At 42.3% G+C, this 12,874-nt stretch overlaps 1 protein-coding gene across 4 annotated transcripts in view; it reads left to right on the top strand.

Annotated features, from left to right (window-relative positions):
- The first annotated feature begins 368 nt into the window (after nt 1–368).
- Nucleotides 369–12,874, top strand: part of LOC308594968 (melanopsin) — a 46,896-nt gene continuing 34,390 nt past the window's right edge. For 2 of the 4 annotated variants that reach the window (XM_081208537.1, XM_081208534.1), the window contains exon 1: nt 369–858. In XM_081208537.1, the coding sequence (XP_081064663.1) occupies nt 838–858 (21 nt within the window). In that variant the 5' untranslated portion in view covers nt 369–837. Of the gene's footprint in view, nt 859–1,185; nt 1,391–12,874 lie in introns of all 4 variants that reach the window. The other 2 variants (XM_081208536.1, XM_081208535.1) reach the window with 2 other exon arrangements.

Raw genomic sequence — 12,874 nt, 5'->3', positions numbered from 1 at the left:
TCTCCCAGGTCCTCCTAGTCCGACACTCTAACCTGCGCGTGTCTGAAACTCCTAGCAAACGGCTAGAACCAGCCATAGCAAGCCAAGGGCTGGACTAGAACTTCGCTGCCTGGCATGTGTGTGTGTGTGCTGCTTTTTCAACTCGCAGGGAGAGTTCCTCATAAGCGAGAACATTTTTAAAAAACTGTTTCGCTCTCAGGCGGCCCAAGGGCTAGAGCGCTTGAAACCACCTCGTCGTGTGACATTGACACAAGAGAAGCATCTGGCGCTGGTGCTTGAGACTGAGCGCGCCACGCCTCACGTCCTTCCGCGGCGGCGGCGGCGGCGTCTCCCTCTCTCCCTCCTCGCAGCTGCTTCTGCCCTCATTTGCTTTCCCGCCTGATGGGCCCTCGGGGAGTTTGGAGGCGCGCGAAGCGGCGCGCGCGCAGGAAGGGGGGGGGGAGAAGTGTGTGGAGAGCCCCGGCCGCGCTTTTGCCTCTCATTTATTATGATGACCAGCGCGCTGGCGAGGTTAAATAGTCGCCAAGGCGCCAGCAGCCCGACTCCATCTCCTCCTCCTCCTCCTCCTCTCTGTCCGGGCGGGAACTAACGACCCCACACAACAACTGCTGCGAGAGGAGAATCACGTTGTTCGAAACAGCTTCGCCTTCCTTCTCCCTGAGGCACTTTTCTCCCTGGCCGAGCAGCTCGAGGCGGCGGCGAAGCCGGCCACGGAGGTCTCCGCCCCCTGCCCCCTGAGGAATGGAGTCGGGGGAAGAGTGAGAAGGGAAGCGGGTGTCGTTGGCTTCGCTCCTCCGGCGGCGTCTGCGTTGGGGCTGCGGCGGCGGCGCGGGAAGCATGGCAGAGGCGCACGAGCAGGTACAGGCGAGGCGCGCGGGCAGGTGGGAAAGGGCATTCGGGACGAAGAGGCTCCCTCTTCCTCCTACGGGATCCAGAAATGGAGTTTTCCTCCTCAGACAGGGGCACGTAGGTGGGCCGAGGGAGATGCATGTCGGGGGGTGGGGTGGGCGACGACTTTCTTTCCCCACCCACCGGCCTCTTCGTGGGTCTGGGGCGGGAGCGAAGGAGTTTCAGTGTGCAGAAGAAGAGCGCCCCAAACAGCCAATCTCAGGGGCGCGCTGCGCTGCGAAAAAGTGTCTCTCACTGCGTCTTTTTTTAAAAAATGCATTATATATTTATTTAAAGGGACTTGCTGCCCTTCTCTCTTCAGTTTGAAAACGAGACGGTCAGAGCAGCTGGCGTCGAAACGCAACAATTAACCATAAGGACGAGGTTTCTGCGAAGTTCCTAACATCGCAGCAGACTCCAACAAGCTGCACACACTCTTGGCCGCACCTGGAAAACTTGTTCCACAATAGCACAGTGCGTCTCTGGGTGTGGTTGCTCAGAAGTAAGTCCAGCTGGGTTCAGTGGGTCTCCTTTCCAGGTAAGTGGGTACAGGAATGCACCCCGGTAGTGCAATTCTAGCCATGGCTATCTGGAAGGAAGCCCCATTGAGTCCAGTGGGATTTACAGGATCACAGCCTTATTCTTTTAGTCTTTAAGGTGCTATATGATTTAATGGTCAGGGGTCCTTCATCTTTTTGACTCTTGCACACTGTGCATTTGTCTTTGCTGGTAGGATAGAATCCCATCTGCTCTCATTCCTACTGATGAGCAATTAGAGGTGTTTCTCCTGAGCTGGGGATTGCTTTAGAGGGAACTTGGGCAATTTCTTAGGGAAACAAGGTTTGTGCCACTTGGCTTCATAGCTCAACATTTCCGTTGACTTTTATAGGGAGACTCTGCTCTGCACCCTTTGTGAGTTGTAGATCATTTTGAGGAGGAGTCTTCAGAACTTGGTGGTGATGAAGTGGCAAAGTGATTGAATTGTTGCGTGGCATCACTGAGCTCATCCCTCAGACTGGCTGTGGTGTCCACTTCGGTAAAAAGAAAAACGTTACATAAAAAGGACATGAACATTATTCAGAGCGTATTCATTCATTCATTCAGGATTGATTTTTATGCTGTATTTGAGAGCATTCCTAAAAATCTTCTTCAAAGCAGCAAGATAAGTGACTGCACTGTGGTCCTTAAGATGTTGCAGGTTTCCCACTTCTATCAGTCCAAGGCAGCATAGGAGGTGATAAGGGATCATGGAAGTTGTTTTCCATTAACTTCTGGGAGGGGTTTGCAGGTTCTCCCCCTTTTTTAAAACAAAGAATGGCTTACTCTCTTTCCCTGATTTTAAATAAAGAACTGTGATTATGTGATAATATTTTTTTTAAAAGAAACAAAACAAAAACCAACCACAGGAATATTCACTAGGAAAACTTAGATGGTTTATGGGTCAGGTCTGCAGCACAGAAGAACTCCTGTCCTAGAGTGGCAGGGACAACCCAGTAAGATGGGCAGGATATAAGTAATAAATTATCACCATCATCATCTGTCAGGCTAGTGAACCATTGCAACTCCTTGTGTCCATGTTGTGGTTTATAAAGTGGATGGGAGGATATGAATATTTTTGTTGTTTAGTCTTTTAGTCATGTCCGACTCTTCGTGACCCCATGGACCAGAGCACGCTAGGCACTTCTGTCTTCCACTGCCTCCTGCAGTTTGGTCAAACTCATGCTGGTAGCTTCGAGAACACTGTCCAACCATCTCATCCTGTGTCGTCCCCTTCTCCTTGTACCCTCAATCTTTCCCAACATCAGGGTCTTTTCCAGGGAGTCTTCTCTTCTCATGAGGTGGCCAAAGTCTTGGAGCCTCAGCTTCACGATCTGTCCTTCCAGTGAGCACTCAGGGCTGATTTCCTTCAGAATGGATAGGTTTGATCTTCTTGCAGTCCATGGGACTCTCAAGAGTCTCCTCCAGCACTATAATTCAAAAGCATCAATTCTTCGGCAATTAGCCTTCTTTATGGTCCAGTTCTCACTTCCATACATCACTACTGGGAAAACCATAGCTTTAACTATACAGAACTTTGTCGGCAAGGTGATGTCTCTGCTTTTTAAGATGCTGTCTAGGTTTGTCATTGCTTTTCTCTCAAGAAGCAGGCGTCTTTTAATTTCGTGACTGTTATAGAACCCCTAAAATGATTTATAGACTAGTAAGCTGGGAATAGCATTAACTGATCTGATGGAAAGTAGCTATTAATAACTATAATGATTTTTTTAAAAACCACGATTGAAAACAAACATTGTTCAACTTATAATGAATATACAGTCGTACCTTGTATCCCAAATGCCTTGGTATTCAGACGTTTTGGCTCCCAAACACTTGGAAGTGAGTGTTCAGGTTTGCAAACGTTCTTTGGAACCTGAACGCCCAACAACACTTCTTTGGCTTCTGATTGAGTGCAGGAGCCGTGTCTTGGTTTCCGAACATTTTGGAAGTCCAACGGACTTCTGGAACAGATTCCATTCAACTTCCAAGGTATGACTGTACCCTCTTAGGTTTTCTAGAAGTTCAAAATCTAAGGGCAGCATTACTGGAATCATTAGTATTTTTTATTAAATTTGTATATCACCTTTCATCTGTAGATCTCAGAGCAGTTCATAACATAAAAATACAGTATAAAAGAACAGCTTTACAAAGCCTCACAAACCATCATGATGATTATTTTGTACTTTTTAAATGGTGTTTTAATTTTTATTGCAAACATATTGTTGCACATTGCCCTGACATTTTATGAGATGGTGGGGTTTAGATACTTTTATAAATAAATAAATAGTTTTACCAGCAAGGCTGCAGCTATGTTCGTTTGATTTAAACAATTTTAATGCTGTATTTTATGTTGTTCTAACCCACCCTGGGACCTTCTCATGAAGAGTGGGTGGTAGTAGTTGTAGTTGTGGTAATAATAATTAATAATAATAATAATAATGTAGACTGTGTGTTTAAATAGGCACTCTAAATAAGAATACGTCTTTAGATTTCTACTCTGTCCTGACACAAGATTTTTTCTTATATCCTTTCAAGTTTGTTTTTAAAAAGAAGAGAGATGGATGTTGCTTTATGCATGACTTAGAGCAAAATTTCTCTATTTCATAAATTACCCTGCCAGGAACAAATCTAGGTTTATTCTGTGGACTCTCCAAGGAGCCAGTTCTCTGATGTCATATTTGAATTTCAAAAACACATACCTAAAATAAATAGCAACATATGAAGAGGCCCAAAGTGCCAAGTGAATCTTGTTTGAGAGCTGCAGACAAGTGGTTAATTTTCACCCCCTTGTGTTCATTGAATGGGCTGGAAGACCTTTCCATTCTGCTCATCACAGGAGTCTGTACCCCTATGCTTTGTGTGAGTTATCTGTGCTGGGAATCAGTGTTGAAATGTTCCTTTTCTTCATAAGGTTTTGTTTCTTTTGGACTTTATCCCTTCACATTTTATACTTTCCTAGGTTCACCAGGCTCTGTTCCTTCTCTCAACCTTTACTTTGATTTCTTTTATACTCTGGGCAAGGGTAACCACTGGCAGGTTAAAACATTTATCATTGTTTTATCCCATGCTTGAAGAATCAAAGAGCACAAGAAGAATCCTCCTGGTTCATACCCAAGGGTTCGTCTAGTCCAGTATCCTGTTCCAGTCATCCGGTTACTTCCAGGAAACCTACAGGGTTTGAAGGCAACAACTCCACACTGTCCTGTCTACACTGCCTTTGAAGTTGGAGCTTCCATTTACTTATCATGGCTAATAGAGGTTGATAGGCACCCTCCATCAATATGTCTAATTCCCCCTGTAAATCTATCTAAATCAGCAGCCATCACCATGTCTTGTGGTAGCAAAACTCGTACTGTTTCCCCCTGAAGATTTTGTTTGTTTAAAGGCTGTTTAGGAGACAGGCTTGGACTGAGTTGGCGAGATCTATGGACCAGCAAGATCACTCTCTGCTTATATAAGAGAAAATGCACATAAGGTTTGTCACGGGTGGTGTATGACCTTGGTCAAAATATTTCGTGTTACTTCCAAACTAGCTCCAGAATATTGACATGTCTGTGGAGGCTAGGGTACCTATTTCCACCTGTGGTGGGGGTGTCCTCCAGTGCAGAATCTTTGGTCTGCACTATTCCGGGAAATCTGCAATATAACAAGAGACCATATACAGGTTACACTACATTTACCACTTCTGCCTGTGTTTGAAGATATATGGATGCTCAGTTTAGGGATAGATTGGTTTCTTTGTTAACCATAGCAAGGTTGTCAGTTCTGACTTGAATCTTTTTCTTTAGCTTAAAAATATTTGGAACTTGAATCATTTCAGGAGAGGGGGAATACATGCCACCTATGAGTGCTAAAAGGTACTGCAACACATGATGCATTTCATGGTGTTTGGTGGAACAGCAACATATGTAATAATTTACAACAGGAATCACCAGCATTGTGCTTTGAGATCTGGAAGCCTTGAAGAAGTAATATACACTGATATTATATAATATTTTATTTCCTTTGATTGCATGTTTTGTACTACTGCATGCCTTCCCCCACACCTGCTAATATATTTATTTGTGCTTGAGTGATGCCAGATTGGCTAATTAGGAGCAGTGTTCGGAGAACTGAACTCTAGCTCCCCTTTAGTATGTGATCCTAAAAAGATGCTTGTCCAAGGAAATTGCCCTGTGTGGAGGCTTTCCTGGGCAGGTGGCATACTGAGGCTGTTGGTTGCTGCTGTCCTAGTATAAGAATCATTGCTAGCTTCCTGCACCAAAGTAAGAAGGTGTTTTAATCTAGCTGTATCCCATATACATTTGTGGACTGTTCTTATAGCTCTGGTGAGGGGATGAAAAGCTTTTGTGTATGAAGGAGCCCCTGATAGTTTAACTGGCATGTCTTCATACAATAACACTCCAAAATTATACGTCTCTTTTTAACATTAAAAATATTGTTTGCTCGCAAGACTTCTGTAGATGGGCTGGTCCATGTTATCTTATCTTGTTGCAAAATACAGCTTAAAAAATCTTCTGTTGTTGCTGTTAATGAGAAAAAATAAATTATTCAGTCCCTTGGAAAACTTTAAGCATACCAGGGTTGGGTGATGGTAATCTCTTAAATCTTACCAGTATGATTAATTGGTCTTGGTTCTACTTCCATTCAAAGATAATAGAAAATGAAATCTTTACATATCAGAAGATAAGACTGCTGGAATTGTGGTTCTGACAGAATGAGCATGGTGGGAAGTTTGCCATTTAATTAAATAAGAGAGCTGTGATTTTATCTGTGAAACAAAAATGGCAAAAACTGATCAGCTACAATACATTCTACTTTTAGAAGCATCACTGTGGTCTGTTCACAAATGGATGTTGGTAATAAGCCTGGTTAAATTTAAGGACAACAGGTGAGGGAAAGCTGTGCAAAAACTGCCAGCAGTACAATCAGACAGTGCTTAAAATACTTAGGCTCCCTCTAGATTCTTAGAAAAGCTGTCATTCTCCAGCCAGACATGCTTGTTAGGCACCATTAAGAGTTGGCTGCTAAGTAGTGCAATTCAAAGCATGTAGTCAACAACTTGCCATTACAACTTTACAGTATGATGAATTTTTTTTTGTTTGGCATTTTTACTCAGATATAATGGAAAACAAGAGTGGAAAAAAAAATCCTATTGCTCATGCAGTCACAGTTTACTATTGACAAGTTTGAATAAGAACAAAACAATAAGATGTGTGTCTTAAGTACTAATTAATATAAGCAGACATTGCTCAGTTATCTGATCCTAATGGTAAATATTTGTCTCCTAGCTCAATCTGCCTACAGCACTGGAATAACATTTTTACAATGCCATACAACTGTGTAGTTTGTGCCATTACGCTTGTGCAGAATCAGTGTGCCCTAGTCTAACATGCTTCATTGCCTTGTTTAAATTTATGTATCCAGTTCCTGTGCTTTCACTACAGAGTTATGATGACGGAGTTGCACCTTCTCTCTAATAGTATCACAGAAATAAGTTTTTCATGCAAACATTAGCCCTTAGTTTCTTATATTGAACTCTGTATCTACCTTAATATGAAAGAGTCAGGAGGATTTTTATTGACTTACAGAATGAATCTCAATAGTCAAGAACAACTTGTGATCTATGTAGTTAAACACAACCCATGAGTCATGTATGGCAACCCAGCAGAGTTTTGACAAACTTTCTGTATTTGCTGCCTAATTGAACTTCAAAAAGAAAAAGAAAAAAGAAGGTTTTAAGCACTTGGTGCACTGCTATGGATGGTTGAAAGGCTAAATTCTGCATATTGAGTCAAAGAATGTTTGCAGATGTTGCTTTAAAGTATTATGCCCTTATTGTAAAGTTTTTGTACAAAAGACATGTTGCCCCTTTTGTACTTGTCTGTTTATTTGGTTCGGTTTCTGACCTCTACTATTTTTATCCTGAAGTTCACATACAAGAAGCAGCTATATTAACCTTGGGAATAGTCACATGGATTGGTTTGTGACCCAAACCTTGCTGATAATATTTGGCAGATAGGAATGTAGATGGGGAAATGACACATTTCTAGAATAACTTCAGTTTAGGGGCCTGTATTTTCCTGCAACACCAAGAAACCATGGTTTAATTATCATGAATAAGCCCAAGTCTTGGGTTTCCAACATTTCTTCTCTCTTCATCATTTGTGTGTGAGAGTGAACTATAGTTTCATGTAACATACACACTTAGAACTGTATTTTGTTCTAACTCTAGTCTGTTTACAAATCTGGTTATCAAACCATTTTTTTTATTAAGTGGAATTCTTTGCTTGTTTGCCATAACCTAAACCATGGCTTAGGAGATCTTTTGAATTTAACTTGTAATTTGCAGTGAGTAGTTTATATTAGTTAAGCCAAAGTAATTGGATTTAAGCTTATGTTGTCCCATTGATAGAATTAGTGCAAAGGGATGATATTACTTTACCCGGGTTGTAGATCAGGATGAATGAAGGCTTTTCTGCTAGGGTTTATTCCAATTTCTGAATGGAGGTTAAGAGAAACAACTGGACAATGGCCAGCAAATCCCACTGTATTTGCTGTTCTTACAGTTCTTTGGAGTCGGTGGCGGAGCTAGCTGCTCTGGCACCCGGAGGGCAGGGCAAGCCACCCACCCAGGGGGGTGATCGGCATAGCGATGGGTGCCCCTTGGGGGCGATCAGCACAGCGATTGGTGCCCAGGGGGGTGGTGCGGCGATCCACCCAGGGGGGATTTTGTCACCCTCTCTCAGGGATGACACCAGGGGCAATCTGCCCTCACCGCCCCCTTCCTATGCTGCTGTTTGGAGTGAGCTATGGCACTTGTACTGGCTCAGATTTGAACCATTTGCCTTACATAAATCATATGCATTGAAGTTAGTAAAACTTCTAGGTATGTTACGGGCTACATTGTTATTTACAGACAGGACTACGAGAAACTAAGCCAGATATACCTTGTGGAATTATGTTGGGCTAGACTGAGTTAAATCAAACCCTGGTCACATCATTAGTCAGACCAGTGGTAAATTTGGTATCTACACTGTCTTGCTCAGACTTCCTGTTTCAGACAGAAGTCTTTCCCAGCCCTAAGAGGAAACTCCAGGGATTGGATCTGGGGCCTTTTTCATGTGGTGTATCAATGAGGTACTCCCCCACCTCAGATTGTCACCCCCGTGCCTGAACCAGTGTCCTATCAAATTTTAGCACTTTAACTTACCCCCCCAGTATTGTACAACACTTCCTTTGACATGTATCTATGACCCTGCATGCAACACTTTAGTTTTTTTAAAATCTATTTTATTATTAAACAAACAGTGGCCAGTACAAAGCTTTATCTAACTCTTTCCCAGCTTTGATCTAATGGAAATATAGGCTCAAAGGAAAGCAACTGCAAACTTGCTTCAAAGATTGCTTCTGTCTCCAGAGATAGCAGAGTTCCCAAACCTAAATACAAATGAAGCAGAAATATAAACCACTCTTTGATTATCAAATTAAAAACTTTCTGATGTCTGCAGGCTTATTACTTTTAGTTCTTAAGCTCTAAATAATTATGTTGCAGTTTTTCTGTTGTTGATACTGGCCAAGAACCAAAAATAGTGTGGATTTCTGCACATAACACAATGGCCTATTTTGTATGTAGTTTCAAACCATGAATTAGCACTATGTATAAAACTCTTGTCAGTCCTGCAGTCTCTGACTTCTTCCTCAAGTGCAGGTACAAGGAGTCTGAATGTGTCCAATTCTGCCCTAGAAGCTAGAATTTGTCAATGGCTGTTTGTATGTAAGGCTGAACCATGGTTAGTATTAAAAGGACAAGCTATAGTGAACTTGTGCTTCTTTTTTTATATTAACTGCAGCTTGTGATGTCTGGGCTTTGAAAAATTGCAGTTAGTCTATGGTGAGCTAGCTTATTCTCACTAAACATAGTTATGATAAACTAGTTAATACAATTTAGGGTTCAGGAATAATGCTGAAAGAGAAATAAAAGCTTCATACTTCTTTGTAGCTGCACTGGACTAGGGGAAAACGAAGAATATGAGCTAGAAACACCTTGTAGCTCATTTTTGTTTTGCTAAACGACAGTTTTGTATTGTGTGCAAACTTGGTGATTATATCCAAACTTAGGAGAACACCGGTTAGTTGAAGCTTTGGATTTCTTAATGAGTATGAACCGTGGTTAACGAACATAACTGATGGTTTGATGTTGGCTTTCTTGAGCAAATCATTGTGTCCACGCTCATTCCTGTAGTGCTTGACAATAGTTAACATTAGTCTCATCAAGAAGGTTACCCTCAGCAAATCTTGAAACAAAGTGTTTAGGATGAGACAGTGTCTAAGACACAGATGGGGAACCTTAAAGTAGAAGTGGGGAACTTGTGGCCCTTAAAACATTGCTGCGCTGCAACTCCCATCAGCTCTAGGCAGTGTGACCAGTGGTCAGGAATGATGGGAGTTATAGTCCAGCAACTTCTGGAGGGCCATGAGTTGTATATCCCTGATCTAAGGTGTGTTGAGCCCACCCATGAGGCAAGGTGAGATGACCACCTCAGGGATCAAGATCCACATGACAGCAGATCCCAATGCAGATCTTTATTCCCCACCTTGTTTCTGATGTAGATCTTCACTTACTCCATCTTCCCTGGTGCAGGGAGCAAGGGGGTACCATTTTGTGGTTCGCCTTAGGTGCCAAGGTATCTTGGGACAGTCCTGGTTGAGCTTTATCCTTTTAGGGATTAAAACTCATACCCTGGATGTTGCCCAGAGGAGGACAGAGAGTCAGTGCAGATGTTGGAGTACTAGCATAATACACTGACAGATACTCAGCCCATTTACAGGACATGCTCGTTTTTGCATAAACTAAAGTTTCCAAGTGGATTTCAGAATGTGTTTAAGACACTACAAATGTAAATGAAGAATGTAGGGACTTCACAACATAGAAATGATTATGCATAGTGGGTAGGAGGTGTTCCTGGCTATCTCTGCACCTGTCATAACATTATTTTATCCCCTGATTGATCCTTTGCATTTTGAACATAGAAGACATTTTCAAATGTTCTTTCTTGACAGCTATATTTCATTTCCAGCCTCTCCCCCTCAATTCTCTCTCGCTTCTCGGCAATCCACTATGGTTTTGTCATACCTCTTACCCAGAGCACTCATTAAACAGCTGTATAAAGTAACAAGCCATATATTTAGTGCAATCTAGTGCCTTTAAACGCTGCTTTCTTAACTCAGTTGAGTTGTACTACAGAGAAAGTGCAAAGAAGATGAGGGATGTGTGAATCAAAGATTTGAAGTGACTGCTAAAGAGGCCTTAAAGACAGCTACTACACACATAAAACACTGTAAAGAAAAGCAAGATGAACACGAGTAAGGTGTCAAATGGAATAAGAATTTGTTTGGGTGCAAAAAGAGAGAGAAGGAACTCCAAATTCTCACTGGCTAAGGGTATGTGCTAGCTTTAATTTGGACATGCACAAACATCTGCACACTGGCATAATAAAACAACCTGATCTTATGTATGATTACCACCAGTCACCAAATCCAGTGAGGCTCACCAAGTATAAAATCACAGCCAAAATCCTTTTGAGGCCTTAGTGGGAGAACAGTTATAAGTTAAGAAAATCATGTTCTCAAATAGATGCCTTGCAAATATTTGCAATGAGCATGCAAAATTCTGCCTTCACTCGCCTTTCCCCTTTCCTCTTCCTTCAATTTCCAGTTTAGAATTCAGAGTTATTTTTATTCACATGCTGTGGTAATTGCATTATAGGAAAAGCTGGGGGCTGAGAAGTAGATTTTCTGGTTTGCAGTGTAGTTTGCAAATCCATGCTTTTTTTGGAAGAGATTGTCACAATTGTGGGCCTGTTCCCCTAATTGTTTTGCCTGCTGTTTACAAATAGAACCATCACAGAGAATAAATCCTCATTTCTTGTGATACGCTCCATGCTGCATGAGACCTTTGATATGCCTACGTAACAGGATTATATACCATTTATCAATTTATGAATTGCATGTGTTCTTATGTAAATACAATTTTATTATAATGTATTTTTGTTTATGCTCATAAATATGTTGTGACCAAGAGTCATTTTTTGTGTAATGAGCAACTAGCAAGCTATAACAATGACAATCTCAAGGCACGTTCTAAACTCACAACCAGCCTTGGACACGGAACTGAAGAAGTCATGTGCTTGCAAGGAGAATGAAAACTAATTTAGAGATAAGCAGGTGGAATCCTTTGTGAAGAGCCTGTCTATCATTTGTAGACCCAGGAACCAGCAGTCAAGATGACATAAGTTTTACAAGCAATCACTTTGCCTTTTGTCAAGATCTCTTGTTCACCTGTTCTTTCTTCCCAGACATATCAGTAGACCTACAGAGAAAGTGCTGAATAGCAAAGAAGTGCTTGGCATTAGGCTGGAGTACTGAGATCCATTCATGAATGAATTTAAGGTGCTTGAATGGTTTCTTGTTGCTCTGGAACAAGTTGTCTTCTGCCTGGGAACCCTCCACAGATCTGCTGATTACCTGCTGCTGCTACCAAATTTCCTTTGGTGGTGGGCTTCCTGGAAAACTATTGCCATCTCTGTGGAGCTCTGCCTCTGGGTCACAGCCATCTGCCACCGCCTATTCATCTCTGATTGGCTTTAGTCAGGCTTCAAGGGCTTTGTCGTGCTGCCTGTAGGGCTTTGGCTAGCCAAATCAGGCACCAAGCCAGCTCTCCCCAGCTGTTGACAGGGATAGAAGAGGGGTTATGTTACTGTTCGCCTGCTTAACCCCTGTGCTTCTTTCTTCTTGACCTACATTTGACTCAAGTAGGGCTGGGTATGGTGCAGCCACATCAGCACAGTTGAATTTGCATGCATGAAATGCCACCACTTATTATTTTGCATTGGTTCAAGTGTTCCTGAATTTAAATTTAAATTTGCACTCTAAACAGTAGGATCAGATTCTTACGATTGCAACTTCACACTAAACATTCTGGACAGAACATTTAAGATACACTCTTTGCAACTTACTTCTAGATAAGCATGTTTATAGCTGAGTAGTAAAATAGTGTATTTTGATGTGTATAACACGTCCCCATGTATAAGACAACCCCTATTTTTTTGGACCGCAACAATTTTTTTGAGCTTTTTTGGGGGAGAGATTTCCCAGAGAATTCCCAGCCTGCCTGCCAATGCAAATCGCACGCATCGCCACAGCCACCAATCATACAAACGATCGCCGCCAAAACCCCACCTGCCCATTCAACGCAACCACAGCTGATTGCATGCACGCCTCGCCACTGCCATAAATCGCACACCCAATTGCCGCAGCCAATTGTCAGCAGCCCTTATCGCAGTGACTAATCACACGCCCAATTGCCACTGCCAGTCTTCTGGCTGCTGCCACCAATCACCCGTCGCTCCTCTGCTATCCGTGTATAAGATGACCCACAATTTTTGCC

Source organism: Podarcis bocagei, assembly GCF_964188305.1.
Source record: "Podarcis bocagei genome assembly, chromosome: 9".
NCBI lineage: Eukaryota > Metazoa > Chordata > Lepidosauria > Squamata > Lacertidae > Podarcis > Podarcis bocagei.
This window is presented reverse-complemented; position numbering and strand designations above follow the sequence as displayed.